A 16,408-nucleotide genomic window follows, 5' to 3' on the forward strand; every position below is an offset into this window, starting at 1 on the left:
TTTTAGTTTCTTTTTATACTAGATCACTAGACTTATACATGGTTACACTGATTTATCCTTCCTGAGAATCTGGCTTTATATACATGTTAGCTAAATAAATATAAAATAATGTGCATACTTCACTTTGACATTTTCATTTATAGTTCTGTTTGCAGTCTAAATTATTACATTTAAAGGCAGAATCACTTTTTGGCATGATTTCCTAGGTTTGTACAAGCATGCAATTGTCCAAGAGAATTAAATCCCTTTGTTTTTTTTTTTAGATTGCAGATGAAGAGTCAAAGAAAAGGACGAAGCCTTTGCGAGTTAAAAAGCTTTATGTGCTATCAGCCTTACTTATGGAACAGTGCCATGAACAAATGCAAAATGCACAAAGGGGAAAAGTTAAAGAGAAAAGTTCAGAGGTAATGTCTTTTTTTTTTCCCCTTTCTGAATTCTGGTATCTGCTAGCTAGTCAGAATAAAGCAAGCCATCTTCATGGGAGCCTATAATGTTTTTTTATACCCCTTTTCCCTTGCTAAGAACAAAGCTTTCCTTCAAGCAAGTCCCCCATGAAAACATACTGTTTTAGGTATTCTTTTAAAACATTTAAATCGTATGTATTAATAGATATTTTACTTCCTAAGTTTAACATGCTTTTCTTAATATTTTCACTATAACAATGAAAACCATACTAAGAAACTTCCTTCAAGACACTTGTGTCATTTAGGAATAAGAATTGATCCCAAAGGGTGATCTGTGATTAGATTAAGCTATGTTGACTGTAATTCAGCAGGGAGATGGCTCCAGATACAGGGGAAGCAAATGGAAGAATTTTTTTTTCTCTGCTTACATGTTCATGTGCACAAATGAAATAGTTTAAACAAATTTTTAAGAGCTCTGGTGTTGAAATGCAGTATTAATCCAAACTATGAACCAGTCTGCAGATGTGCACAAAATATATTTGTATACACACGTATATGATATTTATCTTTGAAAATCTGCACCAGATGTTGTGTCTGTGCTCTGTACAGAATGCCTGACAATGCTCACTGTAGGTCCATTTGTATTTTGCCTACTTAACATGGACAGTGGTGTAATCACCAAGTATAGAAAAGCTCTTTTCATAGATCCCATTTCCTGCTGTATCTGTTTCATATAAAAATTACTTGTGATACTGGTTTGTTTTCAGAGTGCTTCAGCTTTGGCTGGTTTGCTGGAAGAAGATGTTCTTTCTTCAACGAATCGCTTTGCAGACAATGCTTGGCGAGGAGCTGAGGCTTACCACTTCTTCATACTTGCACAAAAACAGCTCTATAAAGGTTCTGTAGATGCAGCACTTAAAACAGGTAAGAATTAATTTTCAACCCTGTAAAAACAGCACATATCTTCATTTATAGCTGCCACATTTTTCAGTTCTTAATAAATCCATGGAATTTAAACCAAAACCATATAATGAATTGAATATGGCTGTAGTCACTATAGCTGGAAAGGACTTTGCTGAAGAAAATGCAAATCTTTCCAAATATTACCTGGTAAATTGGTTAATCTCTGTAGATGTTCTGCTGACTGTTTTGTTTCTCTCCCTAAATTATAAGGCATACATGAATTTACATCAGACCTCCTTGCAGGGCTTCACAAAAAATCTGTGGGAATTAGAGAAACAAAGAGTGCCTTGTACTTTGTCCAAGTAATGAAGATATCAAATCCTTCTAATATTTTTACGACCAACCAACCAAAATAAAATGTTTCAAGAAGACACCAATTTCCAAGTGAAATCTGCTAATTTGTTTTTTAGAGCAATGCTTCACTCATGTCAATAAAAAGACTGTGGTTCATTTTGTCCTATTTTTAGAATGAATACTGTCATCTAGTAGTAACTATTTCATACAGATGCTTGCACTTTTCAGAAAATGTATAATAATTTCCTTGGATTTCTTTTTTTCATTTTTTGTAGCTCTTCATTTGCGAGATTATGAAGACATTATACCTGCAGTTGAAATCTATTCCCTTTTGGCACTCTGTGCGTGTGCAAACAGAGCATTTGATACTTGTTCAAAAGCCTTTGCTAAATTAGAATCCTTGGAAACTCTTAAGCCAGAGCAGAGGCAACAGTATGAAGAGCTTGCTCTAGAGATATTCACAAGATATAGACCAACGTATAACAAAACACCTGATCTGGATGATGTTCTTGAGAGGTGGGTTTATTTTTATATGATAATATAATAATACTGTCACTTTTTTCTGCTGTTTGCTGTGTTTTGGGTTTTAGCAGGTTTTGTGTGTGACCAAATTAATTAGGTGCTTTGCTGCTTAAACCAACTATTGGGCAAGAATCAGGCAGGAGTTAGCCAGTTTGGAGGAAGATAATACAGCACTGTGTTTTTTGGGAAAATAGACACTGACTGCATTTGAGAATTTGGGCACAAAGATGTAACTTTATCTTAATTTGAAATGCAGGTAGACAAAGCACAGGAGTTTTAGAACCTTTGAGACTGTATCATGTGACATTAAAGAATGTTACTGTTTGCATCTCCATGGTGGACTGCTGAAAGTAACAACAAGGGACTGTTTAAACATTATTAGTGAACAGGTCTCCAGTGTTTTGTGAATTACCCAAATCTACTTGGTGTGAAAAGAGCAATATGTGAAGTTAAAATTAGTGTGAAGGGCACATTTAAGGGGTAAGTCCTTGGAGTGGCTGTACCCACAACAGTGTGTTTGACGTTTCCTGCTGAGAGCATGTAAATTGTAAATATGGAAACTTGTAAATATGGAAATCAATTGTAAATCAATTTTCTTTTAGCAAACAAGATTTTAACCTGTCTTGATTGATCCTACAGTGCAGCTGTACAGAATCTCAGTAGCAGCTGTGATTCTGTTGACCCTTCAGACATGAGAGGACAGAGTATAATAGCAGTGCAGGTGTCTAATCAGACCTTACTTTTATATGGCCTTCACTGCTTCTTTTCACCCCATCTTTTGGATCTGCTGGTCCTGATTTGTTGACTATATGGTTCTGGGGGTGGGCATTCTCTGGTGTGAAGATTTATATACTTGGTTACTTGAACAGTGAAGTGTTGCATGAGCTAATAACTTCTAATCAACAACTGGCACACCGCATTTTTATTCTTTCAGCTTTACTCTTTTCTTTTTTTTTTTATAGTGGAGATGGTAAACTTCCTGTATGTGTTGCAACAGGAGCCCCTATCCTGGAGTATCAGTTCTGGATGTGCAGTGTGTGTAAGCATTGCATGAAAGCCAAAGAAGCAGGCCATTATAACGCCTGTCCTCTGTGCCACAGCACAGTAAGCTGAGGATAAAGACTCTGTATCTGCATTTATGACTGCTAAGAACAGCCTCTAAAATGTTACTATCTTTTGAAATACAACTCAGGTACTGTATTGTTGCAGTTAGTGCTGCTATTAGAGAAAGATTAAAAAAAAAAAAAACCCCAAAACCAAAACAGAAAACCCACAAGAGAAACCTTCGCTGCTTCCATTTAGCTGAAGAAATTACCATGTAAATAGATTCCATTTTTTTCTACACTTTTGAAAAAAGATTTAAGGTAAAAGCATTATTTTTGAATTCTAGATTGAGCCTAGTTTCAAAACCATGTGAGTTGAATGTAGGCTCATATCAATATGTTCTACTCTGAGCAGGCTCAATTTTTTTGTCTAATTCCATAAGAAATTACTGAGTTTTCTCAGAATTCACAGTTTTTTGAGGGAAGTGATTCCCGAGTTGAAATAACATCACAATAATTTTGATAATATTACCATATATGTTTTTGTACTACTGTTTAGAGTTACTAGAGTGATGATACCAGTATAAGCACCCATTAGTGCTGGTTTCTTTTACTAAGTGTATTTAAACCCACCGTAAAATAAAGGGCTTGAAAACACGCAGCAGTCAGCGTGTCACTTGGGCTCCTGAGCCTGGGTGATGTCATCTTCAACAGCTTAAGGAAACCTCCATGAACTTGCAACCTGGAACCTGGCACTTTCCATGTAGCTTGGGAGAGCAGTCTGCATCTGTTGAACAGGTTTCAGGAGCTGAATTGTCACCCTCGTCACACACAAAGGTCCAAGGAACAATGTCTCGCTGTCCCACCTTCATGCTGGTTTGTGCTCTGGCAGTGCTGCAGGGCCTTGAGCACGGGGTGAACTGTGCCCAGGGCCAGCACCTGGCTGCCTGACAAGAGCTGTGGCGTTCACATTGTGCCTTGGCACGTTTGAGAGGAGATCAGAGGAGCTCTTCTGTCTCTCACCTAAGCTTAAGCCAGGTAAGGATAAACCCCATCTCCACAGAATCACAGAGTAGTAGAACTGCCTGGGTTGGAAGGGACCTTAAAGACCATCTTGCTTTAAGCCCGTTGACAAGGGCTGCAGCACCTTCCACTAGACCAGGTAGCACAAAGCCCATCCAACCTCTTCTTGAGTATTTCCAGGGATGGGGCATCCACAGCTTCTCTGGGCAACCTGTTCCAGGGTCTCACCACCCTCACAGTAAAGAATTCCTTCATTCCTGCATTTTAAAGCCATTCTCCCTTCTCCTATCCCTTTATGCCCTTGTAAACTGACCCTCTCCAGCTCTCTTAGAGCCCCTTTAGGTACTGCAAGGAGCTCTGAGGTCTCCACCACGCCCTCTCCAGGCCGGGCACCCCCAGCTCTCCCAGCCTGTCTCCCCAGGAGAGGTGCTGCAGCTCTCTGATCGTCATGGTCTCCTCTGGCCTCGCTCCAGCGGCTCCACGTCGTGCCTGTGCGGCGGCCCCGAGCTGGGCGCTGTGCTGCCGCTGGGGGCTCGGGAGAGCGGAGCGGAGGAGCAGAGGGCTCCGTGGCCCGGTGGTGTTACTGACACTATTGCCGTATTTCTGTGCTCTGTCGGCAGCTCTCTCCGGCACCTTGTAAACTGGTAAAAAGGGTCAGTTTACAAGGGCATAAAGGGATAGGAGAAGGGAGAATGGCTTTAGGATGAAGGAGAGCAGGTTTAGGTTAAACACCGTCTCTCCGCGGCCCCGCTGTTGTTACAGACGCTATTGCAGTATTGCCGTGCTCTGCGGGCAGCTCTCCCAGCCCAGCGCCCTCTCTCACGTGGACGCGCGCGCCGGCGTGCCCGTGACGTCATCGCGATGGCGGGGGAGGCGGCGGCGCTGCTGGCGGCGGCGCGGGCGGAGCTGCGGGCGCGGCGGCTCTCGGAGGCCGAGGAGCTCTTCAGCCGCTTCATCGCCCGCAGCCCCGCGGGGTAACGCCGGGGCCGGGAGCGGGGCGGGCGCGCCGGGCCGGGCCCCGCTAACGCCGATCCCTCTGTCCCCGCAGTGCCCGCAGCGACCTCGCCACGGCGCTCAACGACCGCGGGCAGGTGCGGTACCTGCGCGTGGAGTTCGCCGCCGCCGTGCAGGACTTCACGGCCGCCATCGAGTGCCAGCCCGGCTTCGAGGTGCCCTACTACAACCGCGGGCTGGTGCGCTACCGGCTGGGTACGAGCCGGGCACGGCAGGGCCGGGCAGCCCCGCGTCACGGGCGGGACGAGGGCGGGCATCGCTGAAGGGCCGGCGCCACACGCGGTGACAGCAGTGACAGCGCCTGCCTGCCCCCCCTGTGCGCTTACACCCCTCTTGCAGGCTGTGCTGCTGTCATTCGAAACGATGCTGCTTCGTGGAGAATGGGAGGAAAGGTGTAGTTGACGTGTGGAGAAATTTGCACTGGGGTGAAACAAGCCAGTTCTAAAAACTGCCATTAAATCTGAGCTAAAGCATCTCCCAAGCACCTGTAGCACAGCTTTCTCGATTTCCAGTGGGCTGCTGGCCACCTCTGGGGAATTTCCTGCCCCATTTTTGGTGATGCCATCCCAAAATGACAGCCCCGTGCCTTCTATTAAAGCTTGGCCATTGCAGAGGTCGAGGCACTGGAGAATGGAGCTGGGCCATGGGCACCAGCTGGAAGCTCTGTGCCTGTGTGCTAGCTTTAAGGCAGCCTCATTATTGGTGTGGGCCTTTTGTCTCCTCCTCTTGGGAATAAACTGGCTGAACTGAGCCCTAAGTGCATTTGAGTCCATTCTTGATGTGAAACTCTTTGACTCCCAGTTAGGCCTGTGGAGAATCCAATGCCATGGAGCCAGGAAGTAGCTGCTTCTTTGTGGGTGAAAGTATTGGAGGTGTTCTTGAGTTGTCAGAGGTTTGTCAGTGTGAGCAGTTACAGAAAGATAATTTTACTTTTTTTTTTTTTTTTCTTTTTTGGGACAGGAGACTTTGATGAGGCCATGAAAGATTTCAGGAAAGTATTAGAGTTAAACCCCCAATTTGAAGATGCTGCATTGAGTCTAAAACAGGCTATGCTTGATAAAGAAGAAAAAGAGAAGCGGGGTTATTGAAAATTCAGGTTGTGATGTGATGTGAAAATACTCCGCTAAACATGTGATTTTTGTCATTGATGGATGAAACACAAGATCATTTACATCTGTTATGACCTGCTGAAGAACTTCATTCTAAGTTAAAAAATGATTATGATTGCAAAATAACCTGGATTTGGGATTTTTATTCTTGAGGGAAGGTGTAATGTTGATCTCTGTGAGACACATGTACAGATTTTGTACAGAAATACTTTGTAATGCTATTAAAAATGTACTGGCCAGATTAATTGGAAATAAAAATGAACATGTACTTTTTATCTTATCATTGTCTGCAGAGTTTACCATAGAAAATATTCACAGGAGGAATTGTGGCTTTCTCTTCCTTATTAAAGAGATCAATTCCCTGAAAAATGCAGTGTGAAATCCATCTGATGGAGCTGGCTGTGAACACCCAGGCAGCTTCATTTCTCACATGGTAGGAGGGACCATTACTGAAATCTGTAAATCATCAGCAAGGAACACCCTTGCAAGTTCATAGCAACACAATTTCTAGTAAAATAAATACTCTCTGATTGCTGACATGAGCATTAGGATTTTGTTTTTTAAATTATGCCAGTGACATTTCTGCTTCTTATGCCAAGTTCCCCCATACATGAGCCGGGAGCTTGCAGAAGCACAGGGCTCACTGAACATGGTGGGACCACTGGGGCGAGTGATGAGAGCAGACTGGAGCCTCTGGACATCCTTCCCAGCAGCCTCACCAAGATCACTTTCAGTGTGGGGATGAAATTGCAACAGCCACAATGAGTAAATTTGAAACAGCGCTGAGAGAATGCTGCATTTACCTCTCATGCTCTTGACATTTGACTGCAGCCATTTGAAGTTACAGAAATAAGATATGTAGTACCAGGATGTGACCATTCACAGTTTGAGAAATAGGCAATGCCCATTTTTCCCCCTCAGAAGTCTTAATTTTGGACTTGATATATTAAGCACATGCTTTGCTACCATTTATCTGGGTGTTCTGTCTCTAAAACAACACAGATAATTCAATGACTTGATACACTTCATGCCACTTTAGTCTTAAAAAACTGAGCAATCCTACCAACTCTTGACTGATGGTGAGAAGGTGAGCTAGAGCTAGATATGTTCCTGAGTGACCTTGCCAAGACAATTAAAAAAGCAGTAATGAACAATTGGATGTGACTTAGGAAGTTTTACTGTGAGAAGAGAGATCACAGATGTGATTCTGCACAGAACACTTGAAATGACAGGATGTAGATCAAAATATTAACAGTGAACAAGTATTTTAGAAAACAAAGATGCTAGAGATAATATTCCAGCTTGTGTTGTTTTGTGAATGTTGCTTAATTACTTCTCATGCAATTGCTGGCACAGAAATACTGCACAGGGCTGGGAAGCAATTGCCAATTCTCCACAGTATTTCCTTGTTTCTCCTGTGAAAGGATGAACTGTCATCATGCATTTCAGCTTAATCTGGAATTCTTTCAAGGTAATTTTGGCCAGTAGGGTTTTCACATTTTCCTCTTTCACATGCACACAAGTCACTTAGCTCTCTGGCTTTCAGTTTTTCAGCCTGAAATTATTAAATAGCCCTGCTGGTTTCAGCTGGGGTAGAGTTAGTTTTCTTCACAGTGGCTGGAACGGGGCTGTGTTTTGGATTTGTGCTGAACACAGGCTGATAATACGGAAATGTTTTTGTTATTGCTGAGCAGGGCTCACACAGAGTGAGGCCTTTTCTGATTTTTGTACTGCCATGGTGGGGAGGAAGTTGGGGGTGCCTGGGAGCATGGGAGGAGACACAGCCAGGACAGGTGATCCAAACTGACCAAAGGGATACTCCACAGGGCATAATGTTCAGTATATAAAATGTATAAAAAACCCCCAAAAGTTGAAGAGGAGGATGTATTTAGTAACTCCCCTTGTCCTGCAAAGTTTCCTGTTGTAAAAGTTTTAAGAATTAAAAGCCTAATGGAGGGTAATAAAATTCTTTTATGTAATGTTTTGTGAAATTCAGGCAACCTTTCAGCCTGTAAAAGGAGCAGGGTTGTGTGCTTTGGATGCTTTGCAATGTGAGGTGCTGTAGCTTTATATCTTCACTGGGCTTTAGGGGGTGTCTCTGCATGAGAATTCCACACCTCTGTGGAGCTCCTGGGTCAGTTCTGCCCGTTCCACTGCCCTTGTCAAAGTCATGGGGTTGCACCAGTAAGTCACACAGATGGTTGCTGCTAATGCACTGTGACTCTCTTTAGTCTGGCCAGAAATATTTCAGACGTGAATAATTCTCAGCTGCTTTCCCAAGGTTTCCTACCTATAAACCTGCTCTCCCAAACCCTTGACTTTCCTTCCACAGCTGTCACTGGCAGCCCCTCTGCTTGGCTTGTTCCCTGTAGGCAGGGTTAATTTGGCAATGAGTAACTGTTCTCACCTGATGATTTACCTCTAAACTTAGGAAAAACCCTGTGAATTCCATTACACGTTAAAGAATCTCAAAGAGTAACATCACTGCCTTACAGAACAAGGCAAAGAGTAACACCATCATCCTTTGCTTTTCCTAGGACTCCATTTGTCCTACTGAAACATGGGAGGAGGAGTTGTCACACAGCTATCAGTGTTGCAAGGCCTTTCCCTTGCTTTTGCAGAAAGGTGGGGAAAGCTGACAGAATGCCAAGGTTAGCAGGGCACTGAGCAATGTGAGAAGGGTTTCATGCATATTTAGTGTGAGTGCAGCATGGGGAACAGAGAGAGCCTTTCCAATTGGAAAGGTGTGGCATGTTGAGGCCAAAGGGTTTGGTTGTCAAGTAGCCAGAATAAGTCCCTCTTCCAGATGCCTTCTGAGTGAGCAAGGGAGGTTTGGTCAGCATGGAAAGCCTGAAACTCCTGGGCTGTTGCAAGTGAGTGCTGCACTGAGCACTTCTTATCTAGTAGGTAACCTTGTTAAAAGGGACTGAGGAGAGAGAGGTGCACTATTCCACTTTTGTGGGGATTGAACACCTCTGTCTCAGTCAAGCTCAGCTATGCAGGTGATGCTCTCTGTTGCCTGTCAGGATTCAGAAAAGGATTCAGAAAAGCAAAACCAGTGTTCAAAACTGAAGACTGCTAGTGGGAGGGTAATATCCAAAATTCTTTTATGTCAGCAGATGTTCACCTGCCTCATCCTTTTAACAGATATGGGCTGGATCAGTGAAACAGATTTGACCAGTGGCAGTGACCCCAGCCTGTGGCTTTCATGCAGAATGGAAGGTCTGGTTGCTTTGTATGAAAACAGTTTCTGAGAGATCTGGTCAAGTTGGAGGCCCCAATTCCAGCATGTTGTGAGCATTTGAGCTAACACTGGTCTGTTTCCTAAGATTATTTCCAAGATTCTCCTTGTAGGATCCCTTTAGTGCGTGAGCAGGGAGGGATTGGGTGCAGTCCAGAGCATTGCTTCCTACAGCTCATGGCGATCAGTACTTTTATCACTTGTGTTTGTGCTGTACAAGGAGCATGTGAAATGGGCCTGAAGGATATCCTTGTCTCCCAGCAAGGAACAGCTGGTCCAGCTGTGTCCCAGTTCACAAGAGTAGGTTTCAGCCTAACTCTGTTGTTAGGGAAAAGGCTGATCAGTGCTTTCCAGGCTGGGGACTCCCCAGCATGGGGACTCTGGTGTGCCTCTGTCTGTGCATTGAAAATAACTTCTCTCCCAATTCCTTTTCTCCACTTTCACTGAATAATGAAGGCTTGTTCAATTACAGTGGTATGACCAGAGTGGTTCCTGAAAGCTAATCCAAGGAACCATTTAAACCCACAGGCCTGAAAACTGCAGTCTAGGTAGGACAGGACTTAGGTGCTGAAGTTCCCTGTGCAACACCTGAGAGGTAGGAATAATCCCAGGAGAATGGAGTTGCAGAGCAGTACACCCATGCAATAGCATGGCTGAATCATACCTTGGGAAAGACACCCTCAAAGGTAAACAGGGAATGCCTAACACTAACACACCATGAGATTTGAAAATCATCATCTACACCATGAACAGCAACCGAGGTAGGAGAAAGAGACTAAGGATTGGAATTGTTCTGGCTTGTCTTTGGGAAGGGGGAAACCTAAAATCCCTGTTGAAATGGGAATGCAAGTCTGTCTCTTCCATCTCCCTTCCAATGTAGGTGGAAGAGAAAAGTCTGCTCATCTGTCAGGTGGTGGGGGAAGGGTATGGAATGCTGCTGGGCCTCTTCCTGGTTTTCCAGGGCAAAAGGGGAGGATCTGGGATAGCCGATTACTGCAGACAAGTTTATGTAAATATACTCAGCAAAGCTGCAAGACAAAGTGAACCTTGGTTACACCAGAGCAGACCTGATGCTCACCTGTGTGGCCTGAGAGTGCTGAGAGGAGCTAGCATTTGGTCATTATTATTTTCCCTTCATCCCAGTCTACAAATTTCTAGAGGACTGCTTTTTAGATTAACAGAAAGTTAACCTAAACTTACAAATTTGCTGCTGCTGTTAAAAGCAGGGAGTGTGCTCTCCTGGCAGATGCAGTAACTTGCTGGGCTCTGCAGTGTGGGCTGTGGACAGCAGAGTGCACTGCTCATGCAGCAGAGGAAGGCAGCACCCAGGCAGCTGCTGGGGGGTCCTGGGGTCACAGCACCCTCCCGTTCCTTTTCACAGATCTTACTGCTTCAGCAGGTACAGCTTTAAGAGGGCATTTATTCAGCAATTATCTCAGGCAGGACTGCAGCTTTTGGGAAGTGGGCCAGGTGTGTGCACTGACCAGCCAGGCTGGGCAGGCAGGGGCTGCAGGAGCTGGGAAACCCTCTGGAGAGTACACACAGTGTGCTGTCAGCATGAGTGTGCCATCTGCCCCCTCTGCACTGCTGTCGAACCTCTACATGTGCCGCAGCCACACCTGCAGGTACACTGTAGGCACATCATGAGGGTGATTAGAGGTGGTCATGTGGCAGGTTTGTACTTATCTCTAAAAATAATAAGAATTTAAAAAAAAAAAAAAAAAAGCAAGCTTTCTGTGTGCATAGAAACAAAAAATATCAGGTGTCATTTTTGCTCGTACTACGTATCCATCTGCTCACATTTAGTTAGCTTTTTCCATACAGGGGCAGGTGAGAGAAAATGAGGAACTAACAGGTTTCCAGGAAGGTCAGGTTGATGTCATGATACAGATGAAGCACTGCATTAGTGGGAAGAAGTGTGTGCCCTGGTGTTGCCTGCTGGAGGGGCTCTGGCAGTGACTGCTTTCCTCTTTGTTGGTACAGCAGATGGTTGCTGTTGCACATTAGCAAGGACATGTTCTGTGCTTACATTGCTCTGGTGTATTTTTATTTGACTTTTCAGATTTGCACTTTACATTCAGATGGAAGGATTGGCAGCCACTTTATGAAGTATTACAAGAAGCAGCCATAATTAGGACTGGAATAATTTTAGTGATCTGCAAGTCCATATTTGAGCATCTGGAAGAAACACAAAGTGTTATTTTGCAGCCTTGGGTAGTTTTCTGCTAAGTTTTCTTCTGTAGCCACTTCAGAGAGGCAACAGGTTGCAAGATTTACTGATCCTGTTAGCAGACTCAAGAACTTTCCAGTGCTGTCCCACCATCTGGTCTTTAAACTTCATGCAAATAGTTCTGGTGGTTCCTGGAAGCAGTAGCTCCTGTGTCCAGTGGCACCATTTGGAAAGCAGCCAGCACAGCAGAGCTTTCAGGTGCTGTTGGAGACACACAGAGGCTGAAGTGAGGAGTGATGCTGGGGAGCAGACAGCTCAGCAGCTCTGGTTGTCCAAGGGTGGATGAAGCTATAGAAGAAACCCTACTCTTTGGAGGATTTGAACCATTCAAAAGCATTTGGAATATGGCAGCGTGCCTTAGTGCCTTAGTGTTTGTTTCTAAAATTTTGGATCTGTTTTCTCTCAGACTGGGGGCAGTCCTGTTGAAAACCTGTTGAAATAATACCTGGCTCCAAAACTGCCTGCTATGACCCAAGTCCAGCATGCCCTGCTATGTTGCTGGCATCTGCTCCAGAGCCACACCAGCTGTGTTTGGCTTGGCAGGGAGCTCTCCTTCTTCCCTCTCTCATGGGCTCAAGCTGAGACCATGGGACTGCAAACCATGTCCATTCCCTGTTCTTGTCCCAGAACTTTTATTTTTGAGGTCCTTGAGGACAGGCTCTGCATTGCTTGTGTCACAAAGCATGGTGACCTCTCGGGGTGAGTACACAGGGCCTGGTGTTCTTACCAAATTCAGTTTATGTGTGTCATCTTCGATCTGGAGCAACAATCCATACTGGTCCAGCAAGTACATAGCCCTGGAGACTGTCAGAAGGGTGACCTGGAAAGCCTGAGAACGTTATGCAGTGTGTTTGTGTAGTTTTTAAAGAATACATACATGCTTAAAGGTGACATCAATGTTTACAGTCTATGCTCGAGACATTTCAGATGCCAAAGTCAGAGCTCCTAAATCTCTGAGAAACATCAGGTCAGGGGTGCACTGCAATGGTTTTTTTCCTCCTTTACAACCTACCCTTCCTCGCCCTGCTTGAGCTGCACTGTCCTCTGCAGGTGCTGCCAGGTTGTGTGTTGGTAGGAGAGCACGCTGCCACCAAACAGTGCACATATACCTGAGAAGAAGAAAAAGTTCCACTTGATTCATATAAAATCCCACTTTGCACAGCATTATTTTGTCTTTGCCTTTTGTAGAAACTACAGCTGATTAGACTTATGCTTCTCTGGACACCTCCTTGTGGCACCTTCTAGCTGAACCTGCCTTGAATTTAAAGTTGGTGTCAAGGAAGCCCTCAGGCAGTTTGGTAACTCAGAGGCTGAGACAGGAGAAGTTAAAACCTCACGTGCTGCAGAGTATCAAAACTAGACAGAAACTCAATCTGGTGCCTGCTGCAGCTGCACACTTAGGAAGCAGCACAAGCCCAGAATTGCATCATGTTCATTTCTAGCAAGTTCAAGAGTTGAGGTGCCTATGAAAGGCTGAGTAAATAACAGTGAGTTGCTTGAGCTGCCCAGGCAGGGTGAACACACCATGGCTGGTATCAGTACATGTCAGGACAGGCAGTTCACTCAGCTGGATGCACAAGGAGCAAAGTACCCTCAGGGGACTGTCCTGGGTTTTTCTCTGCTCTCTTTAGTCCTTAGAGGGGAATAGGTTCTCAAACTTTAAGACCAAACCCACATGCCTCTGCTTCTCTGACACCCGAGGAGATGGATGACTGGCTAGGACAGATGGGAGACAACAGAGCTGAATTTCATCTGGATATTGGGACACATAAGTTGATTTTTCTGCTCTAGACATTTTGAGCTGAAGTGATACGAATCTGAACCTATTCAAAGCCAGAATCACCATATAAAAATCATATTTACATACAGCATTCTTTTGTTTACTCCAGCCTGTCCAATCTCAAGTTAGCTAGGTGGCAGAGGAGATTTAAGAAGAGAGCAGAGTTAAAGTTGCACACAGGGTATTTGAGTTGAATGTGAGGTGACTAATTAAGTCTGTGAGGTGCCTAAATCTATTTCTTGAAGCATAGTGTCACAGAATATCTCAGGTTAGAAGGGACCCATATGGATCATCAAGTCCAACTTCCTGCTCCTTGCTACTTCCAACTAAACCACATGACTAAGAGCATCATCCAGACTTTGAGGATAGGGTCCATGAGTTGGAGGTGAGCCTTTCACTCAGTCCTACCTGTTCCAGTTGCTGTGCCAGGGTCCTTACTGCCAGCCTTTTAAAGTGAGGAGGGTGTCTCACCCGGGGGCTAACAGTCACCGGGCGGAACTCTGCAGCAAACTCACTGCCATTAATCTTACACCTATTTGAGAGAAAGAACAGATATAAGTAGAAATTAGGGATTTGCTGATGAGTTCATTGGACATTTAATACAACTTGCCCATCCACAGTGATGTTCCATCTTGGGGTGCTGTTGAAGTCTGGAGATGTGGCAACCCAGCAGTTTTCCAGGTATAACTCAACACTGGGGCTCTCGTCCTTCAGCTCCACCTCAAGGAACACAGGCTCCATGGGTTGTTTGAGTATTGCCATGCTGGGCCCATAGAACTCCATGAAGGATTCATCTTGAGAAAATGTCAGGGGGTTTTGTTGTTGTTTAATATTATTTAAACTAAAACATACTTGGAAATTTTCTGATTTCCATAGGAGGAGATTTACCTTTGGACACTCTTGAAACTACATTCAGAGCTTGTCTTACCCTCCTGTAAGCTGCAGAGAAGGAAATTTTAATGAGGTTCTTTAGGCAAAAGTAAGGCATGTCTTAACAAGGGAACTTAGGACTGAAAGAGTAAGAGAGGTTTAAAAATGAAGGAAGAGAATTGCACACCTGCAGTATTTGAATGTGGAAACATCGTCCCAGAGCCAAAGGGAGGGGATGTGGCCAGGTCCCTGGAGAAGGCACCAAGCACTAGGGTCTCCTTGGCTTGGTAGTAGCACAAGACTGTTAGTCTAGAATAGAAGAAACAGCAATTGTTGTGTTCACATCTATTTCCCAGTGGCTGTACAGAAATGAGCAGCGTCAGCCAGCAGCAGCTCCTACCTGTAGTCTGGATCTCTTGTGATTGTTGGTATGCTCTGTCTTGGAAGAGTCTCTTTCTCATAAGAGATTTCATTCTCATAAATAATGTGGTCACCTTCAAACTGTGCATATGGGAAGCTCATTTTAAATTGACTCTTCTCAGGAGCTGGGGCAGGGGACCAAAGGAGAAAATGCAGGAGAGGCAGAGAGTTCCAGTAGGTCTATCTGCTCTGGCCATGGACTTACCCTTACTGAGGTGCCACAGGTAGTGACATGGAACTTGAAGAAGGCATGGGCTTCATTATACTCCTTAGGCTTGCAGGAGCTGTCCCTTAGCTTGGTTTTACTCATGTCAATGGCAGGAACTGTCTTCATTTGGGCAGATACCATTATGGTACCATCTGGGTGGCATACTGAGAAAGGCAGAGAGTTGGTTTGAGGTCAAGAAAGAATCACACATCTTTTTATTGATTGATCAGTTACATAACTTACTTATAAATGCTGAAGAATTAAAACTGCAGCTAATGGAGAACATCTGTAAGGTCTCCATAGTTCTCACTTTCCTTAGGGCAACATCAAACCTTGCTTTAATTTTCTGAAAGGACACTTCCTGCGAAGGAGGAGATGGAAGAGATCTCTTACCTCCTGGACATCATCCACGTGTACCAAGCTTTGCTCCACAGCTTGTGCCACTTGAATACTAACTAGTCACAAGAGGTAAGTCAGTATGAAGGCTTGAGCCTGAAGCAACATGAGGTCAGAACTACAAGTTTTCTTGTATGGATTTATCAGTCACTGTCACAGAGACAAATTTGGGCTGATTATTGTAGAATAGTTCAAATTATTGCAGCATCAATTTCCCCCTGCCATGTCCTAAAATTTCTGCAAAATTTCCTTTAAAAGAGCTTCTTTCATACAAGCTATATTGAAATACTATTTCTTGCTCAGTGCAGATGGGACGTTTTGCCTCATCTTACTAAAAACACTGAGGAGTTTGTTTTTGAAGACTTGGTGCATATCTTTTAGAGACAAATGGGGACTGCAGATTGCACAATACATGGCATCACCATAAGTATCCATGCCTAATGCCTCTTATCCCACTTGCTCAGTCTCAGAGTCCTTCCCTCTGGAGGTTTTCCAATATGTGCAATACCAGAGCACTACAGGCTGTGACTGCAGGACTCTGTGGGAGCAAACAGTCCTATGTGCTTTAGAAAAAGCATTGCTGAACAGCTCCTGTACCTCATAGATGAGTCCCCCAGCAAACAGAGGTATTTGCAGGATCAGGTGTGTGGAGTTGGTGGCTGCCAGGTACCCATTGGTGAGGGCAAGGTGCCGGTTCAAGAGCTTGTTACCAAGGTACAGGTCCCAGTACTGGTGCAAGCCAAAAGTGGGCAGGGTCAGATACAGGTTCTCTTCATCACAGGAACCAACTGCTTCTGGAACTTCTGTGGGAAGAAGGTGGGATGAAGAGTTAGCAATGAAGGAAGGTTTGATGGTGAGGTTTGGCCCAGGCAGGGATTTCTGTCACGGGTA

The 16,408-nt window shown here is 44.4% G+C and overlaps 2 protein-coding genes and 1 long non-coding RNA gene across 4 annotated transcripts in view; 2 read left to right on the plus strand and 1 right to left on the minus strand.

Moving 5' to 3' along the window:
- WDR35 (WD repeat domain 35) overlaps window positions 1-3,433 on the plus strand; it is a 42,587-nt gene extending 39,154 nt beyond the window's left edge. For both annotated transcript variants that reach the window (XM_071440251.1, XM_071440260.1), the window contains 4 exons: window positions 264-404; window positions 1,172-1,328; window positions 1,937-2,177; window positions 3,146-3,433. In XM_071440251.1, coding sequence (XP_071296352.1) covers window positions 264-404; window positions 1,172-1,328; window positions 1,937-2,177; window positions 3,146-3,296 — 690 coding nt within the window. In that variant the 3' untranslated portion in view covers window positions 3,297-3,433. The remainder of the gene's footprint in view (window positions 1-263; window positions 405-1,171; window positions 1,329-1,936; window positions 2,178-3,145) is intronic.
- Window positions 247-3,996, minus strand: LOC139596218 (uncharacterized). The gene is made up of 2 exons (XR_011681275.1): window positions 3,860-3,996; window positions 247-1,625 (listed from the first exon to the last, which is right to left on the minus strand). It is a non-coding gene; the product is annotated as an uncharacterized lncRNA (long non-coding RNA).
- Window positions 3,997-4,447: 451 nt separating this feature from the next.
- Window positions 4,448-6,652, plus strand: TTC32 (tetratricopeptide repeat domain 32). The gene is made up of 3 exons (XM_071440266.1): window positions 4,448-5,223; window positions 5,298-5,458; window positions 6,224-6,652. The coding sequence occupies exons 1-3, from the start codon at window positions 5,111-5,113 to the stop codon at window positions 6,349-6,351; spliced, it is 402 nt and encodes a 133-aa protein (XP_071296367.1). The 5' UTR covers window positions 4,448-5,110; the 3' UTR covers window positions 6,352-6,652.
- The last annotated feature ends 9,756 nt before the right edge of the window (window positions 6,653-16,408 follow it).

The sequence above is a fragment of the Agelaius tricolor genome, unplaced genomic scaffold (assembly GCF_023055355.1).
Source record: "Agelaius tricolor isolate 1412-34295 unplaced genomic scaffold, bAgeTri1.0.p SCAF_1, whole genome shotgun sequence".
Classification (NCBI taxonomy): Eukaryota; Metazoa; Chordata; class Aves; order Passeriformes; family Icteridae; genus Agelaius; species Agelaius tricolor.